Below are 20,700 nucleotides of genomic sequence, written 5' to 3'. Positions count from 1 at the left end.
AAATAATAGAAATAAGTAATACAATAAAAGAATAAAAGATAAAGATGGTGATTGAGGCTGAAGGCGGCTACATTGAATAGATGTCAGCTCTGCTACCTAATCTGGTAAATTTTCAGATTAGGTCCACCTCCACAATTGTCTTTTAAATGACAACTTTTAAAGTTTTCGACTATGCTGAATACGAAAATCGCATTGAAATTTTGCAGGAATAAGTAGTTATCGAGATATAAAAAGTTATATTCTGCATTGTATTCTTTAGCGGCCATATTTTTTACCCGCGATATAAACAAATCTACTCATCTATGACTGACACTGCTTATTTCTGCAAAATTTCAATGCGATTTTCGTATTCAGCATAGTCGAAAACTCATAAAAGTTGTCATTTAAAAGAAAATTGTGGAGGTTTAACTAATCTAAAAAAAATGCCCATAATCAAGTTATCTGAATTGAGTTTTTTTTTCAATAAAAGTTTTAACGTAAGGCTGGATTGTTGTTTTATTTAGAACGACAACTTTATCGTTCCCCCCTGTACAAAACTGTTCATGTTAAGTCAGCTCTTGCTAGCTGGTAACCTTAATATTCTTCAATGTTTTGTTTCTATTTTATTTTTCCACGTGTATTCTTATATTTTTATGATAGGATTTGATTTTACTTTGGTTTTATTTTTTGTCTTTTCTGTAGGAAATGTTTGAAGATTTTGCAGCAGAATGTAATTTCGAGAACGGACACTGAAGAAGTTACGTTTGATTCGAATAAAAAATAACAAGAATGGGTCTTAAAGACTTTGTTCTCATATGGTTTTCTGTTGTTGCCTGGATCTGCGTCGTGGACGCCAACTACCATGTCCAAAAATTGATATCTGATATACTTTCGGACGACACACAAAAACACATGCAAAACAGTTACCATCACCGTGATTATCATCAGAATTCATCTAATTTAGAAGTCCCACAGAGTTGTGTTTGTTCTATTAACGATCGGCAAAGGCTATGTGGGGGTTCGCCATGTCCGTGCAGAGCGTTTTCAAGTAAGTAACAGCTTTTATTTGAACCAAATATACTATTATTTTTTACTTGAACATCATATACCATTATTTTAATTTGAAGCACATATGCAATTATTTTTATTTGAAGCACATAAACTACTATTTTTTACTTGAACATCATATACTATTATTTTTTATTTGAACATCATATACTATTATTTTTTACTTGAACATCATATACCATTATTTTTATTTGAACATCATATAACATTATTTTAATTTGAAGCACATATGCAATTATTTTTATTTGAAGCACATAAACTATTATTTTTTACTTGAACATCATATACTATTATTTTTTACTTGAACATCATATACTATTATTTTTTACTTGAACATCATATACTATTATTTTTTACTTGAACATCATATACCATTATTTTTATTTGAACATCATATAACATTATTTTAATTTGAAGCGCATATACCATTATTTTTATTTTAAGCACATATACCATTATTTTTATTTGAATCACATAAACTATTATTTTTTACTTGAACATCATATACTACTATTTTTACTTGAACATCATATACCTTTATTTTAATTTGAGCCACACGTACCATTATTTTTATTTACATCACATGTACAATATTTTTATTTGAATCACATTTACCGTTATTTTTATGTGAGCGACATTTATCATTATTTTTATTTGAGTAGCATGAACCATTATTTTTATTTGAATCACATATAGCATTATTTTTTATTTAAATAACATATACCATTATTTTTTATTTAACTCGCATATACCATTATTTTTTATTGAAATAACATATACCATTATTTTTATTTGAGTAGCATGAACCATTATTTTTATTTGAATCACATATAGCATTATTTTTTATTTAAATTACATATACCATTTTTTAAAATCACATATACCATTATTTTGTATTTAAATCACATATGCCATTATATTTTATTTGAATCATATATACCATTATTTTTTATTTAAATCACGTATACCATTATATTTTATTTGAATCACATATACCATTATGTTGTATTTAAATCACATATACCATTATTTTTTAGTTAAATATACCATTAATTTTATTTAAATCACATATACCATTATTTTTTAGTAAAATATATCATTAATTTAATTGAAATTACATATACCACTATTTTTTTATTTTAATCCCATATACCATTATTTCTTATTTGAGTCATATGTACCATTATTTTTTATTAATATCAATATACAATTATTTTTTATTTAAATCACATATACCATTATTTTTTATTTAAATCACATATACCATTATTTTTTATTTAAATCACATATAGCATTATTTTTTATGCCAATCACATATACCATTATTTTTTTAACAAGATGTACAATTGTTTTTATTTGAGCAACATTTACCATTAATTTTTTTTGAATCGCATTTACCATTTTTTATTGGAATCAAATTTAGTATTATTTTAATTTTAATCACATGTATCATTTTTTTGAACTACGTGTTCCATTATTTTATTTGAATGAGATGTATCATTTTTGGAACTACGTGTTCCATTATTTTATTTGAATGAGATGTATCATTTTTTTGAACTACGTGTTCCATTATTTTATTTGAATGAGATGTATCATTTTTTTTAACTACGTGTTCCATTATTTTATTTGAATGAGATGTATCATTTTTTTGAACTACGTGTTCCATTATTTTATTTGAATGAGATGTATCATTTTTTTGAACTACGTGTTCCATTATTTTATTTGAATGAGATGTATCATTTTTTTGAACTACGTGTTCCATTATTTTATTTGAATGAGATGTATCATTTTTTTGAACTACGTGTTCCATTATTTTATTTGAATGAGATGTATCATTTTTGAACTACGTGTTCCATTATTTTATTTGAATGAGATGTATCATTTTTTTGAACTACGTGTTCCATTATTTTATTTGAATGAGATGTATCATTTTTTTGAACTACGTGTTCCATTATTTTATTTGAATGAGATGTATCATTTTTTGAACTACGTGTTCCATTATTTTATTTGAATGAGATTTATCATTTTTTTTAACTATGTGTTCCATTATTTCATTTGAATGAGATGTATCATTTTTTTGAACTACGTGTTCCATTATTTTATTTGAATGAGATGTATCATTTTTTTGAACTATGTGTTCCATTATTTTATTTGAATGAGATGTATCATTTTTTTGAACTACGTGTTCCATTATTTTATTTGAATGAGATGTATCATTTTTTTTGAACTACGTGTTCCATTATTTTATTTGAATGAGATGTATCATTTTTTTGAACTACGTGTTCCATTATTTTATTTGAATGAGATGTATCATTTTTTGAACTACGTGTTCCATTATTTTATTTGAATGAGATGTATCATTTTTTTGAACTACGTGTTCCATTATTTTATTTGAATGAGATGTATCATTTTTTTGAACTCCGTGTTCCATTATTTTATTTGAATGAGATGTATCATTTTTTTGAACTACGTGTTCCATTATTTTATTTGAATGAGATGTATCATTTTTTTGAACTACGTGTTCCATTATTTTATTTGAATGAGATGTATCATTTTTTTGAACTACGTGTTCCATTATTTTATTTGAATGAGATGTATTATTTTTTTAACTATGTGTTCCATTATTTTATTTGAATGAGATGTATCATTTTTTGAACTACGTGTTCCATTATTTTATTTGAATGAGATGTATCATTTTTTTGAACTACGTGTTCCATTATTTTATTTGAATGAGATGTATCATTTTTTTGAACTACGTGTTCCATTATTTTATTTGAATGAGATGTATCATTTTTTGAACTACGTGTTCCATTATTTTATTTGAATGAGATGTATCATTTTTTTTAACTACGTGTTCCATTATTTTATCTGAATGAGATGTATCATTTTTTGAACTACGTGTTCCATTATTTTATTTGAATGAGATGTATCATTTTTTTGAACTACGTGTTCCATTATTTTATTTGAATGAGATGTATCATTTTTGAACTACGTGTTCCATTATTTTATTTGAATGAGATGTATCATTTTTTGAACTACGTGTTCCATTACTTTATTTGAATGAGATGTATCATTTTTTTTAACTACGTGTTCCATTATTTTATTTGAATGAGATGTATCATTTTTTTGAACTACGTGTTCCATTATTTTATTTGAATGAGATGTATCGTTTTTTTGAACTACGTGTTCCATTATTTTATTTGAATGAGATGTATCATTTTTTTGAACTACGTGTTCCATTATTTTATTTGAATGAGATGTATCATTTTTTTGAACTATGTGTTCCATTATTTTATTTGAATGAGATGTATCATTTTTTGAACTACGTGTTCCATTATTTTATTTGAATGAGATGTATCATTTTTTTGAACTACGTGTTCCATTATTTTATTTGAATGAGATGTATCATTTTTTTTAACTACGTGTTCCATTATTTTATTTGAATGAGATGTATCATTTTTTTGAACTACGTGTTCCATTATTTTATTTTAATGAGATGTATCATTTTTTTGAACTACGTGTTCCATTATTTTATTTTAATGAGATGTATCATTTTTTGAACTACGTGTTCCATTATTTTATTTGAATGAGATGTATCATTTTTTTGAACTACGTGTTCCATTATTTTATTTGAATGAGATGTATCATTTTTTTGAACTACGTGTTCCATTATTTTATTTGAATGAGATGTATCATTTTTTTGAACTACGTGTTCCATTATTTTATTTGAATGAGATGTATCATTTTTTTGAACTACGTGTTCCATTATTTTATTTGAATGAGATGTATCATTTTTTTGAACTACGTGTTCCATTATTTTATTTGAATGAGATGTATCATTTTTTTGAACTACGTGTTCCATTATTTTATTTGAATGAGATGTATCATTTTTTTGAACTACGTGTTCCATTATTTTATTTGAATGAGATGTATCATTTTTTTGAACTACGTGTTCCATTATTTTATTTGAATGAGATGTATCATTTTTTTGAACTACGTGTTCCATTATTTTATTTGAATGAGATGTATCATTTTTTTGAACTACGTGTTCCATTATTTTATTTGAATGAGATGTATCATTTTTTTGAACTACGTGTTCTATTATTTTATTTGAATGAGATGTATCATTTTTTTGAACTACGTGTTCCATTATTTTATTTGAATGAGATGTATCATTTTTTTGAACTACGTGTTCCATTATTTTATTTGAATGAGATGTATCATTTTTTTAACTACGTGTTCCATTATTTTATTTGAATGAGATGTATCATTTTTTTGAACTACGTGTTCCATTATTTTATTTGAATGAGATGTATCATTTTTTTGAACTACGTGTTCCATTATTTTATTTGAATGAGATGTATCATTTTTTTGAACTACGTGTTCCATTATTTTATTTGAATGAGATGTATCATTTTTTTGAACTACGTGTTCCATTATTTTATTTGAATGAGATGTATCATTTTTTTGAACTACGTGTTCCATTATTTCTATTTGGACCACATGTACCACTTTTTATTTCAATCACATTTATTATTATTATTTTTATTTAAATCACATGTGCTCTTTCTTTGCATTTGAACCGCATATACCATTATTTTATTTGAGCCACATATACCAATTTTTTTAATCCACGTATACCATTATTTTAATTTGAATAATGCCCGGGTGTGTGGAGATTTTTGTTTTGAGCAAAGAAAAAGTAGTAGTAGGCAGGCAGACTCGAACCCGTACTGCAAAGCAGAAAAAGAACGTGAAAAACGTGACGTTTTTGCCGTTGCGCCCATCGTTAAACCGGAAGTTGCAAATGTTTAAATTAAGGCTAGTCAATCGAAAGAGGGGGTGGAGTGCTAAAATATCGGCGAAAAAGAACTTGTAGAAAAGTCCCCAGTTCAGGGTGTAGGAATTAATGTTTTTAGCCAATTTTTCGATATTTGTTGCCCGAAGGCTCGCGCTTCAAAACGATTGTGATTTTGTGAAAATCCGTCGCCTCTGTCAAAAGTTTTAGGCATACATACATACATACATACATACATACATACATACATACATACATTTAAACAGACAGGTGAAATTTATATTATAGATGGTACATCTCCTTGTTACCTCAAGTAATAGCATGGTGCTGGATACTCCACCAGACAAAATAAATTCTTGCCCTGAAATCAAGTAAGACGAAGAGATCACAAATCAGATATACTATAGCATATTTAAATGGTCAATTGGGAAGAGGAAAAGTATGTTCTCATTTTTTTTTTAACTTCGTGTTTGAAATATAAATGAGAATTTTAATGGAATATTCGAATATCTATGTATCTCCTGTAGAGATTAAGTGTTAGCTATATGAAAGGGACCCCCTTGATTTCTGAGAACCTTAACGGAAGTAAAATGAAATTAAGAAATAGGATTGAAAAATATGAAGAAGAAGAAGACGAAGAAGAAGGAGAAGAAGAAGAAGAAGAAGAAGAAGAAGAAGAAGAAAAGGAGAAAAAATGATAAAGTATGTAAATCTTGAATTGAGAAAAAGAAAAATTATGTTCTCGACTTTTTACTTATTCAGTGTTTAAGAAATCAAAAACTTTAATTGATTAATCGAATATTTATGCTTCTCATATAAAAAGTGCTAGCCCAAGGAAAGGGCCCCGCTTGATTTATCTAAACTTCGATTAACAAACTCGAAAGAAAGACTTTAAACACTCGAAGATAATGTCTTGTAGGCATTCAAGTTATCCTCGTTCTCCCCGTGTGTATATATGTGTGTAAGCCCAATTAAAAGTCAAAACCTACATAACAAACACCACCAAAGTTGTTAAATTAATGATTGGCGTTGTCCTGGTTAATTATTATCTACAATTTAAAAATAGTTATTAATTCTTTGGGGAGGGGTTAGTTTTGTCATGAGATAGGATCGATTTTTAAACCATTTTACATAGTTATCTGTTTTATAAAGAAGAGTTGAATGACTTACATTCGTATTTACATTAAGAGCGGCACTGGGAACGGGGGGAAAGCACGTGGAAAAGAAGAAAAGAAGAAAAGGGAGGAAAACAGATTGAGAGACCGGCAGATATATACAGGGTGGAACGATAAAGTTGTCACCCTAAAGAAAAAAAAAACTACAGTTTTATTTTAAAACTTTTGTTGGAAAAAATCCATTCAGGTAAATTCATTATTGACATCTATTCAATGTAGCCGCCTTCAGCTTTAATCACCGATTCGATACGGGTCCGAAACTAAGAGTATGCCTTTTCCATAAACGCCGGCAAGAGCTCTGCGAATACTCGGTGGATGGCGGCGATCAGGTTGGCTTTGGTGTTGTGGAGGGTAATGTTAGTGATGTTTTAAACGTATCACTAAACAAAGTAGTCGAGCAAGTTGAGATCGGGGGAGGAAGAGGGCAAATGAGAGAATAGTACAAACCATAGCACTCCATATGAAGCCAAGTCTGGGTCTTTTTGGACTTGTGGGCCGGCGTCAAGTTCTGCTGCCACACCCAGGGTCTGCTAGCGGCCACCTGATTACATCAGGGGATCACCACACTCTTCGGCACATACAGGTACACTTTGGTATTGACTTTTAAGCCGACTTTGAAGATGTTAGACGACATGATATGGCCCTTACTTTAAACCACACCAAAGACCATAACGTTGACCGGAATTTTTGTTTTCATCACACTAGGCACGTCCCTGTTATTCGTAACAGTCCAGCAATACATTTTGAATGCGCTGGCAATGGTGCTGTTGTTATAACTTGGATTGGTAGAGAGCATCAGTTGTACAGCGACGCATCTCCAATCTTTCTCGTTGAACATTGTGTCACTTTCAGACATGAAAGAAGGCTCCTATCGTTCTCGGAATTTGTACACAACTGGCCAACTAGTAGATGGTCTGCCACAAAAAAAGAAAACCGGTTTTCATTAAACGGAAATGGAATCATGTCGCCCTTTCTAGGACGACAATTTTATCGTTCCATCCTATAGAAGTTTTAATTTTAAAATACATTTTAACTTCTTTTAGTCTGTTTTTGTTTTCTAGCCCCGAACAACGTCGGGTAACCCTGCTGATCTATTGTATAAAGGTCAAACTTGTCTCCTAAAAGTTAGAAAAATACATAACAAACCTCTACAAATTTTGTATTGTTTAAATCAGCATAGACTCGGATAAATAATATCTAAAATTTAGAAAAACAGATTCATTCTTTGAGATCACGTGACTATTTATATCATTTAATGTTATCGAAACGAACACGCTTCTTTTAATGTTATCATGTAAATGCGAATAACTCTGATTTTTTCCCCCCGAGTTATTTCCCTTACGCCGACTCGAGTTATGTGTGTGTGTCTATGTCCAGAGATAGAAATGGGCTGGGTAAGAATAAAGAGTGGGTGGGGACAGAAAACGTGGGAGAATGTCATGTTACACTTTTGTCCCCGGGAAATGACTGATTGGTCTGTTAGTTCGTTATAAAATACTAATTAAATTCTATAGACAATACGTGAGACAATGCTTGAAACTGACTGTTCACAGAATGTCGTCATCAAGTCTGGCCGAGCATACGATGCTTTGAAAGAGTAATGAGTTAAAATGTCAATCTTGTAATCTAATGGGTTACTGGCGCGTTAAGACATTGACTTTATCGTTTTTTCTTTCATCCTTTTTCTTTTTCTTTTCTTTTTTTCCTTCCATTTTCTTTTCACCCCAGAACAGCTATACATAAACAAAATTGACAGAAACATTAGCTTATAACTATGGCCGCATGAACAGCAATCTATTGACATTACAATAGCAAGGTTAGACATTTTAAATGTTGAAAAAAATTCAACTCTCAAGAAAGGTTTGGCTGTTTTTTTCTTACGGCGTATCAACCATTTTCAAATTATTTATTCTGTTTCACTTGTTCCTTCTCTTTTCGCGACAGCAATGAATTAGTAGCAAGAGTAGTCGCTGGAGTGAGATGGTTGCTATGGAAACCAGTAATTAAAACGTCGCTCATCTCCTTACATATTTTTACGATTTTGAACACCAGAAAATTCATCATAAATTTTGTTGTACAGAACGAAAATTGAAATTTTTTTGTACAATATAGCTGAGAACGTGATCTATAAACTGAAATAATTGTTTGAAGTTTGGACGAAAAAAATGAGTGAGCGGTGAAGCTTTAAGACAGTTCTAAATGACTAAAACTGACACTTAACCATTTATTCAAACACGGTAGTGTTTGAATGATAACTATGGCTGCGTGAACAGCTATCTATTGACCTCCGCCATGTTAGAACGGCAAGGTTAGACGTTTTAAATGTTTAAGAAAATTCACCTCCCCAGAAAGGTTTGGTTGTTTTGTTTGACGGCGTATCAACCATTTTCAAATTATTTAATGCCGAATCCGGGCATTTTGGTAAAAGTTTTTATGCTTCAAGTTTTTTAATATGTTCAAATTATTTTTTTGGAAGTTAATGAGGGGACAAGGTATCTGTCCATGAGAATACAGTTATGGTATTTGATTTGATTGTTTTGTTTTACGGCATAGTAACCATTTTTACTCATTTTGGTCCAAATAATTATGCTACAAATCTTCTATATCTTCATATGGTTGGTTTGGTTGTTTGTTAAAGGAAGATTTGTGTTTAGCTGTGATTGAATTTTGGAAGTTAATGAGGGGACAAAGTATCTGTCCATGAGAATAGTTATGGTATTTAATTTGATTGTTTTGTTTTACGGCATATCAACCATCCAGTTTACTCATTTTGGTCCAAAAAATTATGCTACAAATCTTCTATATCTTCATATGGTTGGGTTGGTTGTTTGTTAAAGGAAAATTTGTGTTTGGCTGTGCAAAACATGATTCGGTTTTAGAAAAGGAAAAGAAAAGGAAACAATAACACGTATAATTTGTGTGTTTGTGTATAACACGAATAGTTTGTGCATTTTTGGGACAGATGTGAGATAAACATTAGCATCTCCGACAGTGAAATTGCAACTTCATCTCATATTATCTTAGAAGGATTTATTTTATACTAGCGGCTGCGCCGCGTCAGCACACACAACGCCGAGTCAAACACAAAATCGAGTACACTCAACATCAAGTACAGTCAGTATCGTCTTACCATCAATGCTTACACTATGAACTGGGAGTATGGGGAATTCCCATATGAACAAAACAAAATCACTGAAAAAACAAAAATACCCTAAGGGTAAGGATAATGAGTAAACGTTGGATAAAATGATGGTTAAAATTATTACAAACTTGCCAAGATTCGAACCTCGAATCTTCTGGTCCGTAGTCAGATGCGTTATCCATTGCTCCACAAGTCCTGTCCGTTTGCCGAAAGATGTTACCGCTACTGGAATAGGAAGCTGTGTTACAATGAGTTATTAAAACAACGAATTGATGGAGACCACTAGATCAACAAGTAAAACGAGCTTGAACAAAGGAAGCAGGAAATAGATCAGACAATTTCGAGGAACACATGACATAACATTATTTGTAGAAAACACTGAGACTAGCAACATCACGTCTGTGATATAGCGGTTGAATTAGAACTTTATATAGATAAATGAGCGTTATACTGTCGCACGATCAATAGAGATGTTAGCTTCACGTTTACGATGCATATACATACAGCATAATAACGTTCACGTTAGCTCACGAAAGTTAAGCAGTGTGGAGCCTGTTCAGCACCAGATGAGTGACCATTTAAGAATATCAAGCGCTGTATATAGGAAAAAAATTGACACCCCTTGGGAATAATTACAAAACCTAACGTCGTGCGCTCCCCTGACTGGGATAGATATACGACTGTCGACTGGTTCTGAATTTAATGTTTTCTAAGAATGTCCTCCTTCAGAGAAACCCGGGTTAATATGCATAGGATGAATGACACGACGGTTCCTTTCGTTTCGATACATCCATCGTATGTAAAGATAATTTTATCAATTTTCGTCGTCACTAGTATTTTTATTACTTTTGGAAGATGAACGTCTTTCTGATTTACTTTCGCCTTGTGTGGACTCAGTTGGCTATTGGGGGTCGTCCCTCCGCTGTTTATTGGTCTTCTGTGGTTAAAACAATCAAGTGTTAATTGTTCTACAGTTGTTCTGATGGGTTATTAACAATGCTTCGCACCCAAGTAACACTTTTCGGGGTTAAACTCGACACACTAGAGTCAAAATCCACTACTCAAGAATCGACATTGCTGGCAAAACTCGTTGCTCCAAAACTCGACGCTCTGCTGCCAAAACTCGCCACTCCAAAACACGACGCACTATCCACAACATTTGCTACTTCAACATCAAAGTCCAAAATCGTGCAGTCTCTGAAAAATCAAGCTTTTTATTTATAACTGGAGGCATCTCATTTGCATATTAGTTAATAATATCGCAAGCATACAAAGAGAAAAGGCGATCATTTTTTTCTTTTTGCTTTATTCTTTTACACTACATGGGACCCTACAGGCTGCACAAAAACAGGTTTGTACTAATTTTTAAAGCGTTTTATCACTAGGGCTGTGACAACAGAATATTCTTTTCGTTCTTTTGACTGTCAAGTATATATCCGACACAGTAAAACCCAGTTAATCAACCGAGAACCACATCTGTCTGTATAAAAACGTATAAGATATCAACGGATATATACCCAACAGTTAAAACAATAAAAAAGAATATGATGTTTGTGTTACATGATAAGGGCTGTCCCCTTTTCATGTAAGTATAAAAATAGAGAGATTAGTTAAAATGAAAATAAGAGAAAGCAGAAATCGAACCCTGAACATAAGTTTTAAAGAACAATAGGTTTAAATGGAATGTCCAGTAAATTGTTAATTCAGATGAAATAAATAATAAATAAACTATTCAATTGTTAAAAGAATGTGGATAATAAAATATTGGTTAAATAAATTAGATATGTAGGTTGAATTCCTTTGTGAAAATAAAGAAAACATAGGTTATTGAAAAATCAGAATGTTCGGGAAACGTGCAAGTCCACGCATGTTGATGGCACGTGAATTTTAGTCACGTTGGCCGGACATGCATGGATTTCTCAATATAGGAAGTGAGAGTTAGTTAGTTAGAGAGACAGTCAGTAAGAAACTCAGAGAGAGTCTGGAGTTTGAAATTCAAACGTCTAGGAAGCGAGACGATCACTTTGAAACTAAAATGTGAAGCTTTGAATTATTGATGAGAAAACCACGGCCGGTCGTGAAGAAATAAACCCATCAGGTGTTTTGATAAAGCGTCTTTGTGTTTGTAATTCTTACAAAAAGGTAAAGTGAAAATTGTATTATATATCTGTGTTATAAAATGTCTTAACATACACATCTCATATCCACAATGTGAATCTACATCTCATATCTACACTAAGACTGTCTGAACACTATCTCCTCACACTAAGAGCTTCACATAGCAACACATCTATTAACCTAAGAATGAACATATTTTTAATATATATGAATCGTCATAACACGAACAATCTCTCTTCGCAACATCCCTCTCTAGAACTCTTACAACAACATCTCTCTCACTAAGATACAACATCTCTTAATAAGACTCTCTCTGAATAAGAAGAATCTCTTTTAATGAAACCCCTATATGTAACATATACATATTTTGGTGCCCGTGAACCAGTTTGCATAAGCGATGCAAAAACCGAACCTGGGGTCTATATAACATTTGCACAGCCCTATTAATCACAGAGGAGTAACTTATTTTTTCCTTTGGTAGCATTTCAGATCACATCTTTCCGTAAGTCTCTTCCATTCTGCGCTGATTATATTCCTCTGGATTTCCACCTGTCTGTCTGTATATCTCAAAAAATGACGTAGCTATCAATGTTTTACCGTTCATATGCTGGTGCTGATGTCCTTTACTTTAGTTTGCTATCTAATCCATATGTTTATTTTTCTTTCACGTAAACTAATGTCGATTTAATGCATTCCGTTTTGTGCAACTCTTAGCATTTTTATCGCTGCATTATTAAGTGGCCATGTTACAATATGTCATATTTTTTGCTTAATTTTCATAGTAAACTTTCGACCTTTCATGATGTTGTCTAGGTTAGAAAACGTTGTTCATCCAAGCGCAAATCACAATTTGATTTCGGGAATTATATCCTTCTATTTTGTAATATGTTTTAGTTGCCATATATTTTTAATATTATTTCGATATTTCTAGATAGAACGTGTATGCATCTGATGTGCTCGTGTTTAAAGTTTGCGACGTGTCGAGGAGTATATCACCCGGGAAATGGATATTCTTGCCCATGTCTTGGAGAACGAACAGGTTACAATTGTTCCATTGGTAAGTACACATGAAATAAAACAAATAATCAATTTAAATTCTTGCAATTATATATATATATATATATATATATATATATATATATATATATATATATATATATATATATACGTGCAATGAACGCTGACCCAATGAATTAATTTAATAAGTTTAGCTTGTTTAAAAGAAGCTTTACAAACAAAAACACATTTAAACGGTTAAGAACTTAGACGATTTATCTCCGTTAAACAGCAAACTTTAAAAAAAAGCAGAACTTGAATTTATATACAAATTAACTAACTTAAATCATAGTAAAAATACCGATGATAAAATAAATATCAACTTGTGGGACCCGTGGCAATACTACAGCGGACCTTTTCATATGTAATATACTGATGTTGGAATTCTGTAGATGTTCAGCATAAATGAAGGCGCCCTGATATTATTGTAGCTCTTTTGTTAAAACTACAAAAGTATTTATCTAAGCTAGCAGGGACACCCGGCGAAGCCCGGTCGTAAGATACGCATAAATATGATATTCTAACTTATGCAGATTTCGTATATATTATTATAGAGTCAATTTTCTATCGATTCTTATATATTATAAAATTATTATAGAGTCAATTTTCTATCGACACTTATATATTATAAAATTATTATAGAGTCAATTTTCTATCGATTCTTATATATTATAAAATTATTATAGAGTCAATTCTCTATCGATTCTTATATATTATAAAATTATTATAGAGTCAATTCTCTATCGATTCTTATATATTATAAAATTATTATAGAGTCAATTCTCTATCGATTCTTATATATTATAAAATTATTATAGAGTCAGTTCTCTATCGATTCTTATATATTATAAAATTATTATAGAGTCAATTCTCTATCGATGCTTATATATTATAAAATTATTATAGCGTCAATTCTCTATCGATTCTTATATATTATAAAATTATTATAGAGTCAATTCTCTATCGATTCTTATATATTATAAAATTATTATAGTCAATTTTCTATCGATTCTTATATATTATAAAATTATTATAGAGTCAGTTCTCTATCGATTCTTATATATTATAAAATTATTATAGAGTCAATTCTCTATCGATTCTTATATATTATAAAATTATTATAGAGTCAATTTTCTATCGATTCTTATATATTATAAAATTATTATAGAGTCAATTCTCTATCGATTCTTATATATTATAAAATAATTATAGAGTCAATTTTCTATCGATTCTTATATATTATAAAATTATTATAGAATCAATTTTCTATCGATTCTTATATATTATAAAATTGTCGTTTTAAAAATAAAAATAAAACATCCATATGACTTGGGTGCATCAGCTTGAATCGAAACCGAAACCAAAACTTATGAAGAATATATATATATAGTACCAGATGGGTGACCATTTAGGAATTCTAGGCGCTGTATGTGCTCTCCGCTTATCTCGGCATTTTTTCCAGTCGTTCTGTACTTCAGTTGCCACTGGTATTTAACAATGTCGTCTCAAGAGAGGTGTGGTTGGAGACTGCGCACCTCCTGCCACAAAAATCTCACGCGCAAGCAACCCTTCGTGGGTATCCATAGTCTGTCAAAGACTGAATGAGCCTGCTTTGCTTCTTTTACAAGTAACATATATATAAAATTTCAAGTATTTAGACCCAAAATTGGCGGAGAAGTTTGGTAGAGTTCTCAAATATCAAATTGTTGAACTTTGACCCCTTACCAGACAAATTATTACGGATTACAAAGATTTTTCCAAATCTCAGTACCCTGTATATCAAATTTCGAGTCTGTAGATTGAAAATTGACAGAGTTATTGCGTAAGTCTGTGTCTGTCTGTCTGTGTACAGACAGACAGACACAGATACACAGACAGACACTTTCGCTTATATATATATATATATATATATATATATATATATATATACCTTTGTACTTGCACTGAAGCGCCTAATATTGAACAACCACCCAGTAGTTCGGTAACGAATATAGACACCATCTGAGCAACCCCCAACTGCCATCTGAAAGACCATCGTGAAATATAACGCAAAGAGTGTGGATGCTGGAATGTCTTCCTGTTTAACACCATTTTCTACTGAGATAGGATCAGCCAGCTTTCCCCCAACGTTGATCACATCCTTCATGTCATCGTTGAAGAGCTTTAAGATGGTTACAAACTTGTCAGAACAGCCAAGCTTTTTCAAAATCTCCAACAAAGCATCCGTATTGACTGTATCAAAGGCCTTGATTAAATCGATGAACACCTGATACAGTTCCTTTTGCAGTTCTATACAGTTCTCCTGTATTTGCCTGGCTGTAAAAATCATATCCACTGTCCCTCGACATCTGAAACCACACTGCAACTCAGGCTAAACATCGTCAACAATGTGCTCCAGCATTCTGTCTGGCATGATCCTACAGAGCACCTTACCGACTACTGACAGCAAAGAGATGCCTCGATAGTTTCCACATTCATCTCTGTTACATTTCCCTTTGTATAGCACTACCGTCAATGCATCCCACCAATCCTGCGGAATACACTCATCCCGCCACGCAGTCTGTAACACGTCCGCTAAGCGTTGCATCATCTTGGGTCCAGAACATTTAAAGATCTCCGCATGCAAACGATTCAGGTCAGGAGACTTTCCATTGTTCTGCTTATGGACAGCTGCTTCAACCTCCTGGAGAGAAGGAACCTCTGCCAAGATATCCTTGACCGGATTGCTAGGAATCGACCTAACAAACTCCTGATCAACGTAAGAAGGTTTGTTCAGGAGGTCATCGAAATACTCCCTCCATCTATGAAGAATGTCGGTAGGGTCTCGAAGAAGATCCCCACCATCCCTCGAGCGCAGAGGAGTGATAGGTGATCTGAATGCTCCGTAAACTACACGCAGTAGACTGTATAAGACCTTGGGTTTGTTCGAATCCGAGGCGAGCTGTATTTTCTCAGCTTTTTGCCTCCATCATTCATCCTGCATGTTTCGCATCCTTCTCTGCACCTCGCGCTTGATTGCCTTAAACTTGTCCCTCAATCGATCTTGCTCACCATCCGTCAAACCAACCCCAAGATAAGCATGCAACGCCCTGAGCTTTGAATCAAGTAGAGCCTGAATTTCAGTATCATTCTCATTGAACCAATCCTGATGTTTACGCTCACAATAACCTAATACTCTCTCACATACCTCATAGAGAGATTCCTTTAAAACAGACCAATGTTTTCACAATCAATCTCTCCCATCTCCTTAACTAGTTTCTCCCTCACAATATTGCCCCTTAGACGAGCAACATTAAGTCGCTTTGGAATAACCACATAAGCTCCCCTCATCTTGGGCTTCACAACACACTTAATCTTTGCACGGACCAACTGATGGTCGGTCCAGCATTCTGCACCCCGCATGACACGAACACTGCAGATATCCCTTATCTCACGTTTTCTGACTAATATACAGTCTATCAAGTGCCATTGTTTGGAACCAGGATGCATCCAGGTCGTCTTGTATTTGTCTTTTTGCTGGAACACGGTGTTACCGATTTTAAAACCCATCTCTGAACAAAACTGCAACAACATCAGACCATTGCTATTACACTTGCCCACTCCGTGTTTACCCTGCACATCCCAGGTTTCAAAATCTCTTCTCAACCTGGCATTAAGATCTCCAAGAATGAAGATCTTGTTGGCAGTAGGAATGCGTCTAATTACACTGCACAAAGCAAGGTAGAAAGCAGCCTTAACATCTTCGGTTGCATCCATAGTGGGTGCATAGACACTCAAAAATGTTGTATAACGACCATTTACCAGAGGTAACCTCATAGTCACGATCCGATCACTCACACCACAGGGAAGTTCTTCCAGGCTAGAAAGGATTGATTCTTTATAGCAAAAGCCATATCTTGCTCACCACCCGCCATATATATATATATATATATATATATATATATATATATATATATATATATATATATATATATATAGTGTTATAGTGGAATAATTCCAGAGGAAATCCGGGTATGAGAGCTCAATGTGGTAAACAGAGCAATAACATAAAAATATAACACGGAAATTATATAATTGTTGATGAAATAAATTATTGCATCGACAATTATGTAATTTCCGTGTTATATATATATATATATATATATATATATATATATATATATATATATATATATATATATATATACTAGCAAAAGTACCCGTCGTTGACTGGGTTCAAAAACAGCCTACAGAAAATGGACTCTGATTTATGAAAGTATGATAGGTTATGAAAAGGAAGGGTTGTTAATTTGGGTTGAATTTGGGTGTATCAAAACCAAAGCAAAATATGATGAAAGTAAAAATAAAAAAGATAAACCAAATAATTTATTATACCATACCTGTTCACACTGAAACATTTATCACAATATTCTGTGGATCTATATTAAAAAAACCTTGTTAAACTTTGTGACATATTTCCATTCTATGGAGGTCAGGTGCGAACGAACACCCCATAATTTTATTATACCATATTTCTTCAAACTGAAACATAATTATCAAAGTATACTTACGCAGATAGATATGAAAAGTCTTTATTAAAGTTTGTGCCTATTTCCATTCTATGGAGGCCAGGCCCCACAATTTTATTATACCATCCCTGTTTAAGTTAAAACATACTTATCAAAGTATTCTTATGTACATCTATATCAAAAACACTTGTAAACGTTTTATTTAAATTTTTAAATGTTTAATTTCCATACTTTGTGGACCAGGCGCGAACGCAGACCCCACAATTTTAATGAACCACCGTTCTGCCAGATCAAACATGCCCATTTCTGTGTCTCGATACATCTTCTATCATTATATGTAATCAGTTGTTTTTAAATAGTCAACCATATAGGAGCCTATTCGTGACCAGACACACACACACACACACATACGCACACACATTCAGCTTTATATATATATATATGATACATTCCACAGCCAAACAACGTCGCAGCCCACAAGAGTCATGACATTCAACGAACCGGAAGTCCAAGAATCGAGTTTCTTGTGGCTCTTGGCTGTGGAATTTATTATATATAATCTCTTACATTCTGAAATATATATATATATATATATATATATATATATATATGTATATATACATATATATATATATATATACATACATATACAGTTGTGCCCGATATTATTCATACCCCCCCTTGAAAATTGAGTTTATTAGGTGTAACTTTGTTAGAATTTATTGTTTACGTCCATATTGATACATATTCTTAATAAACCTCTTCTGATCATTTTCGTCATTTTAAAATCTCGGGATACTTGTAATAAAAGAAATATACAGCTATTTATAAAATCTGCAATGTTCAAAAATAATCATACCCCCTTATTTTTTCAGTATTAATCGAGTTTCTGACTGTTTGTTTCCTGCTTGATTCTTATTTTGAATGCTTTTATACAACCTTTGATTAATTTCATTTCGTTTTTTGCATTTTTCAGAAATTAAAATGATATCAACTGAAAACCAATAAAAGAATAAAATTATTAGAATGGGGAAGAAAAAAGAGCTTAGTAATGATCTTAGGACTAAAATTGCGAATTCACATAAGGATGGTTTAGGTTAAAAGTCAATTTCCAAGAAATTTGAGGTCCCTACAGCAACAGTACAGAGCATCATCAAAAAATTCCAGAGCCACCACACAACAAACAACTTGATTGGTAGAGGAAGGAAAAGGAAACTGTCTGCTAGAGCCACCAGGAATATTGTAAGAAGTGTTAATGCAAATCCAACCACCACTACTAAGGACATTTTAGAAAATCTGGAGTCTTCTGGCATAAAAATATCAAGGCAAACATTGCAAAGGACTCTGCATGAAAATGGTCTGAAAGGAAGAAGACCAAGAAGGACTCCATTGCACACCGGAAAACACCTTGCAGCACGTCTAAAGTTTACTAGGAACCATGTGAATTCTCCAGAGTCCGTTTTCTCAAGTATTTTGTGGACTCACGAAACAAAAATTGAATTGTTTGGCCATATGGATGCTTCTTACGTTTGGAGGAAGAAAGGAGAAGCTTACAACCCAAAGAACACCATACCCACGGTGAAACATGGTGGTGGTAGCCTAATGTTTTGGGGCTCCTTTTCAGCTAGTGGTCCAGGTAGTTTGGTCAAGATAGATGGAACCATGAAGAAGGAGTAATATTTGGAGATACTTCAGAAAAACATTAGACAGGATGCGGAGAAGCTCCATTTAGGACCAAACTGGGTCCTTCAACAGGATAATGATCCAAAACATACTGCCAAAATAGTCAAAAAATGGTTTGAGGATAATCAAATTAATGTTTTGGAATGGCCTAGCCAGAGTCCCGACCTGAACCCTATCGAAAACCTCTGGCACATATTGAAAACTGAGGTTAAAAAGCGGAAACCTAGAAATTTGAGGGATTTGGAGAACTACTGCATTGAAGAATGGTCAAAAATCAGTGTTGATGCTTGTAAAAACCTTGTTGATAAATATCCAAAACGGTTACAGGCAGTTATTAAGAATAAAGGGCATGCTATTGACTATTAGTAAGAGAGGTATGAATAATTTTGAACTAGTGCCATTATTGTTTTTCTTTGTATAATGTTTCAAACTTGCATAATTTATTTATTTGTTGAGTTTAAATTAAATGCTTATGCTTGATTTATTGTTTGAAATCCCTTTAATATTGTCTACCTTCTGGTTTGAGCAATAATCTTATAGAAATCTCAAAGATCCGAGGGGTATGAATAATATCGGGCACAAGTGTATATACACATACATATATACATATATATATGTGTATATATATATACATACATATATATATATACACATATATATGCATATATGAAATAAAATCGAGGTGGAAGGACCTGGATACTCAACGTTTCGCCCGATTTATGCGGGCTTCTTCAAGAGGGATGGTTATTGACGAAAGAGTCGGAGGATTGGGGCTATATATAATGATGGGGGAGAGCAGCGTGTTTTCCTTATGTAAATTAGATGTCATATATACATGTATATACATTTTATGTAAAGTATGTTTTAACTTAAATAGGGATGGTATAATAAAATTGTGGGGTCTGGCCTCCCTAGAATAGAAATAGGCACAAACTTTAATTTTCTTGAAGAAGCCCGCATAAATCGGGCGAAACGTTGAGTATCCACCTCCATTGTATTTCATATTGTCGGATTTAATCCAGCTCAACAATCATATACATCTATATATATATATATATATATATATATATATATATATATATATATATATATATATATATATATATATATATGTATATATACATATATATACATACATATATATGCACATATATATATACATATATATATATA

At 32.2% G+C, this 20,700-nt stretch overlaps 1 protein-coding gene across 1 annotated transcript in view; it reads left to right on the top strand.

Moving 5' to 3' along the window:
* Positions 1-686: 686 nt before the first annotated feature.
* LOC145263218 (uncharacterized) overlaps positions 687-20,700 on the top strand; it is a 198,280-nt gene continuing 178,266 nt past the window's right edge. The window contains exons 1-2 of the mRNA XM_080120302.1: positions 687-1,027; positions 13,212-13,337. Of these exons, the coding sequence (XP_079976428.1) occupies positions 769-1,027; positions 13,212-13,337 (385 nt within the window). The 5' untranslated portion in view covers positions 687-768. The remainder of the gene's footprint in view (positions 1,028-13,211; positions 13,338-20,700) is intronic.

Source organism: Euprymna scolopes, chromosome 38 (assembly GCF_053919585.1).
Source record: "Euprymna scolopes isolate OS-2025 chromosome 38, ASM5391958v1, whole genome shotgun sequence".
Taxonomy (NCBI): Eukaryota; Metazoa; Mollusca; class Cephalopoda; order Sepiida; family Sepiolidae; genus Euprymna; species Euprymna scolopes.
The sequence above is the reverse complement of the archived record's forward strand: the minus strand, read 5'-3'. Positions and strand labels throughout refer to the sequence as shown.